General features: G+C 47.8%; 1 protein-coding gene across 1 annotated transcript; it reads right to left on the reverse strand.

Annotated features, from left to right (window-relative positions):
• Positions 4,555-5,304, reverse strand: LOC109846741. Its single transcript, XM_020415987.1, has 3 exons — positions 5,252-5,304; positions 4,654-5,143; positions 4,555-4,568 (listed from the first exon to the last, which is right to left on the reverse strand). Exons 1-3 carry the CDS (start codon positions 5,294-5,296, stop codon positions 4,555-4,557), a joined length of 549 nt encoding a protein of 182 aa, XP_020271576.1. The 5' UTR covers positions 5,297-5,304.

Raw genomic sequence — 5,533 nt, forward strand, 5'->3', positions numbered from 1 at the left:
GACAGGCGGAGGCGAAGTGGAAGGGGCTCCAGTCTGACGTTATAAAGGTCAGTAAAAATGCTGAGGCGGAAACTCGACGCCTACAAGCTTTGCGTCAGGCGGATGCTGCTGCCAGGTCGAGCCGCGAAGACCGGATTCGGAAGGCTGCTGAGAACAAAGCTCGGGAAGACCACGCGAGCCGGGTGGAGGCAGTCAAAGAACAGATCTCCACTTTTAGCGTATTTGACTGAGACCTTTGTTTTATGATTTGTGTTAATACATTTTGCTTATGACTTGTTTGTTTATGAAGTCATAACTTTGTTCAAAAGTATTGTCTTAAACACTAGGTGCCTGTTTTGCCTCTTTGAACACGTGATATTATGACTTTCGCAATTGCAAAAACCATAACTTTGTTCAAATGTACTGTCTTAAAGTCTCAATGAGGTTTGTGCCCGCTCATTGTGCGTATACCCTTCGGATACGTCGCTTTCCAGTATTTTGCTCTGTTATCGCAGACGATCTCGTATCGCGGACGAAGTCCTTTGCGCGACGACGAGTCTACTTTTCGAAGCCAAACTCTGCTCCGATGAGTTTATGCTATCGGCGACATCAGGACGACGGCGAGTTCGCTAAGGTGGTGAAACTCGTCTCCCGACGAATTCGAATTGCTGGTGAAACTCAATTGATTAACGAGTTTGTTTCCAGGTGAGACTTGATCGCGGCGAGGTTCGCTTGAAAGCTCATCTCAACTTGTTGGCGATTTCAAGTAGATGGCAAAGCTCATCTGCTGGCGAGTTTCGCTTGGCAACGGAACTCAATGGCTGGCGAGTTTATTCTGCGGGCGAAGCCCGTATGATAATGGGCTTGTGTTGGAAACCCGACTCGATTTGTCCGGCGAGTTTGAACTGTAGGCGAAACTTGAGTAGTCAGCGAGTTTGTCCAACAGTCGGAGATCCACTTGCGGGCAAAGCTCGTGCCACAAACTCGAGCAGTTAGCGAGTTGATCCAATGGTCGGGGATCCGACTGTGGGCGAAACTTGTGCCACGTGTCGGTCGGCGGGCCCAAGTGCTTGCCAGCCAAGACTCTGCAGGCGCATTAATGCTTATTTATGGTGAAGCGACCGGTCGCTTCGCCTCTCGTGCCCAATCCGATATGTCGGTTCGGGGTTTCGAGAGCAGCCTTAATGACGCTGAGTTCGAAGCGTCGCAGGGCGTTCTGATCGCTTGATCGCTCGGGGTGCCAAATCTCAGCCGTTGGATTTCTTGTAATATATATCCGTACTCGCCCCTCTCCAGCAGAATCCTTACTGCTTCGAGAGAAATCCGCCAGAAAGAGCTTTCCACAAGAACTTCTCTCCCCATGGCTTCTTCTTCCGATCATAGTGACGCTGAGGGTGTCGGCTCTTCCGCCACCGTCGTCGACGTGGGCGCTCCGGCCGCCGTCCCTGCGATCCCGGACCCCGTGGCTCACCCCGCCTTCGTGCCCCTCCAGGAGTTGGTGGGTTTGGTGCACGGGATCGCCATCGAGGTCAGCGTTGGCGACGAGCGATACTACGACGCGCTTCCTGCTGTGGAAGCGGGCTTGGAGGCGGTTCGCCGCGCTGGTGATGCCTCGCTCACACGGCGATGTGAGCGGGAGCTCGAGCGTGTGGAGGGGTGGATGTACCGCCTCGAGGAATTGGCCTACGAGGACTCCTCCGACATGCCCCCACCCCCTTCCCTGCGTTATCTGCTCGAGCACGAAGAGCGAGCGAAGCGGATCCAGGCAAAGGAGGCCGAGCTTAAACGTCTGCTGAAGCAGCAACGAACGGTGCTGGGCCGGATGGACGCCTATCTGGACAGGGCCTTCTTTGAGGATGCTGGCTCCCTTCGCGGCGAGGCGAAGTTGCGGGAGCGTGAGCTCGAGGCGAAGAGGCTCAGCGGGGTTGCCGCGACGGTGGACCAAGAGCTCCAACTCCTTCGCCAAGAGGAAGAGGCCAGCAAGGCGGATTCGGCCAAGCGGCAACAGAGGGGGAGGGAGGAGGCGAGGATCCAACGTGCGGCGGAGCGTGCGAAGCTCAAGGCTAAGATCGGCTCCTTTAGCTTGTTGAGATTCTTGTAATGCTACTGTTTAAGTCCCCCCTTTTTTTGTTAATTTAGTCGGTGCCTCCGGCACCATAACTAAACTGCAAACTTGTGTAGATTTTGGCCCGTTGTGGCCTTCTTTTGCTAGTTATGTCTTTTTTTTTTTTGTCTGTGCTGTCTGGCATCTGAGTTGGATTTGGCGAGCCCTCGACTATCTGGCTTTGGACTTAGTCATTTTGGACTCTTGCTCTGCTTTCGGTTGTTCACAACGTGGGATCGGGTCAATCCCGATTTTCGCGTTGTGGCTCTAATGGGATTGAGAGAGCAACACTTGGCTTACAGCAAAGAACGATCGTCCACTTCTGCGACCAACTGAAGAATTCAACTTTGACTCGCCCTTCGACGAGTTGTTGTCTGGGGAACCGACAGACAGGTTGTCTGTCGAACCGCCTTTGACAATTATCGTCACTTGGGAATGCGACAATTGATTGTGGTAGGAGTCATCGCCTGGTAGACTCTACCCATCAGTTATCCTAAAGCAATGTTAGGACATCTGGAATAGGTCAAATAGTTCAGGGACGTAGGAGTGTGACTATTGACAGAAGTAATAGCACGTCGCATGGTTGGCCATTACTTAGGCCGTGCTATTCGTAAGAATAACGGCGCCAATCATCAGAGGTGATCATTAACTTGATGAGGTCCTGTCGCGATTGGAGCAACTATGGGGACCTACCATTCTTCGGAAGAGGATTGGTAAGTAGATCGTGTCAGAGGTTTAATGTTAACGTGACAGGGGATGTCATGATTGGAACGACTTTGAGGACCCACCATCCTTTAGAAGAGGATTGGTAAGTAGATTGTGTCAGAGGTTTAATGTTAACGTGACAGGGGATGTCATGATTGGAACGACTTTGATGGATCCGCCATCTCATTGGAGAAGATAGGCGGATGGTGTTTGTCGTGATATGAACGACTTTAGTGGATCCGCCATCTTATTGGAGAAGATAGGCGAATTAAATATGTTTGTCGTGATATGAACGACTTTAGTGGATCCGCCATCTTATTGGAGAAGATAGGTGAATTAAATGTGTTTGTCGTGATATGAACGACTCTAGTGGATCCGCCATCTTATTGGAGAAGATAGGCGAATTAAATGTGTTTGTCGTGATATGAACGACTCTAGTGTGTAGGCTGTCTAAAAATCATAATAGATAGCTGATCCCCATCAAAACACCGATGATAGAAGTTACACTCTGATGACTTCCAGAAGGTTAGAATTTGAAGACTTTCACGTAGATCGCTAAAGGTTACAATCTGACGACCTTCATGACAACTGATGGAAGCTCTAATCAAACAGCCTTCATAATCAACATCGGGAGTTACAATCTGGCGACTCTTATATATCAGAGAGCTAAAGCAAAGATTACAAAATGACGATCTTTGCAACGCTTCGACAGAAAGAGACTACAAATCGACAGTCTCTTCAAATCAAGCTGCGGAAGTCCTCCCCGCACACCAGCATCAAGACGCACCGCGTTCATAGCCACGAACGCAGCTCAAACGCAGCTCCAATCAGCCACGAACGCAGCTCAAATGCAGCTTCCAAATCGCTGCAAACGCAACCCAGACGCAGCTCTAATCGCTGACAGACGCAGCTCAAATCGCCGCCAAACGCAGCTCAAATCACCGCCAGACGCATCTTCCAAATCGCTGCAAACGCAGCTCAGACGTAGATTCCAATGCTACAAACGCAGCTTCTAATTGCTGCGTCCGAGCTTCCAGACGATGCGTTCAAGCTTCCAGACACTGCGTTTGAATGCAGAATTCACGTCAGAACGCGGGCCTGCGTTTGACTCGTTCAAACACGAGCTGAACGGTTCCAAAACCGTTTCCCACGATCTGAGGGGATCACAACTCCACTCAGGAGTGATTTAAGGGGCGGTTACATCCCATTAGCCCCACTTAGGAGCGAATTAAGGAGGTGGTTACACCCCTTAATCCCCTATAAATAACGACAAACTCAACAGAGTTAAAAGGGGGATTTTTGATAATCAGATCGGGGCTGGATCTTTCGAGGCGGTCGGTTGGAACTTCTTGGCAGCGAAAAGAGGATCCTTCATCTTTCGGTTGGAGCTTTGGAGATCAGCAACAAGATCTTCTTCATCCTTGGCTTATAACCGACTTTCGGTTAAATCAACTCTTTCATAGAGTTTTAAACTCGTTCAGAGTTCTCCACAACGTCAAATCGTGAGGAGAAGACCACGTTCCAGTGAAACAAGACATCGGATCGTCAACGAGAAGCAAACTCGACGCGAGCATTCGAGGGAGGCATCTCATCGCCACCGTGAAGAACCCAGAATTAAACAAAGGGGAGAATCCAGATCATTCTCCTCTCTTTTGTAATCAGGAAATCCAATTGTAACTGAGATTAAAGGAATACAAATCAATTTTCCTTCGTTTCTTTTACTACAAAAATTTTCCACAAACATGCATGTGTGCATGGTATTCCTGTCAAGTCCCAATTCCTACATGTACATGTCATATTTTTCAAATCTACTGCATGACTTTGCCCTCTATGGATTATCTCAAAATCAGTTTTATTCTCATCACCATTCCAATGGGCACGGCAATGAACTTGCTCCTGATATGCTTCCTCCAACTTCTTATGAATTCTAGGTGCAACTCCCCCCACAAATTTACTCACCAGTTTCTTTTTCTCTTGCATTCTATCCATTATAGATAATCTAATATCCTCTAACATGGACACTATAGGTTTATATCTTGCAAGTAATATAAAAGAGTTGAATGTTTCTGCCATGTTGTTGTCTACAACATCACATTTACTGTGACATTTGAAATGAGACTTACAGAATGTGTTGGGGTCTCTAGCCATGAAGTCTTCATAAGCTTGCTCTGAAATTATCCTTAGCTTGGCAGCTTCAGTTTGAAAAATTGGCATAGAGGTGGCTTTAACACATTTCCAGAATTGACTTTGCAGGACCCTCCCACTATGAATTTTCCTCCAATTAGAATAAATGTGCCTAGCACATTGCCTATGCTCAACTGCTGGCCACACTTCATGTATAGCAGGAACCAATCCCTGAAATGCATAGTAGGAGGAAAATTTGAGATCATGAAAGCAAACTTTGAGTTAATCACAATGAGTTCATGAAAGAAAAATTTGAAATAAAGATAGCATTGCACAAACCTTTTGTTGGTCTGACACAACTGTCCAACCATTACCATCATTCATGTTTAGATCCACAGTCAAAATTCTTAGGAACCATTGCCATGAGTTCCTTGTCTCCCCCCCCCAACCACTGCCCATGCTATGGGCCACATTTGGTTATTACCATCCCTCCCCACTGCACAAAGTAATTGCCCTCCACAAGCATGTTTCAAAAAACAACCATCAAGACCAAATATTCTTCTACACCCCAAAGTGAAACCCATCTTCAATGCTTCAAAACAAACGTAAAATCTAAGGAAT

Source organism: Asparagus officinalis, chromosome 7 (genome assembly GCF_001876935.1).
Source record: "Asparagus officinalis chromosome 7, Aspof.V1, whole genome shotgun sequence".
Taxonomy (NCBI): domain Eukaryota; kingdom Viridiplantae; phylum Streptophyta; class Magnoliopsida; order Asparagales; family Asparagaceae; genus Asparagus; species Asparagus officinalis.

Excerpts from the sequence above, each read along its gene's own strand:
- LOC109846741 (XM_020415987.1), bottom strand. The coding sequence starts at position 5,296 with ATGAATGATGGTAATGGTTGGACAGTTGTGTCAGACCAACAAAAG. Across the intron at positions 5,144-5,251 it reads TTGTGTCAGACCAACAAAAG|GGATTGGTTCCTGCTATACA; the intron begins GTTTGTGCAATG and ends TATGCATTTCAG.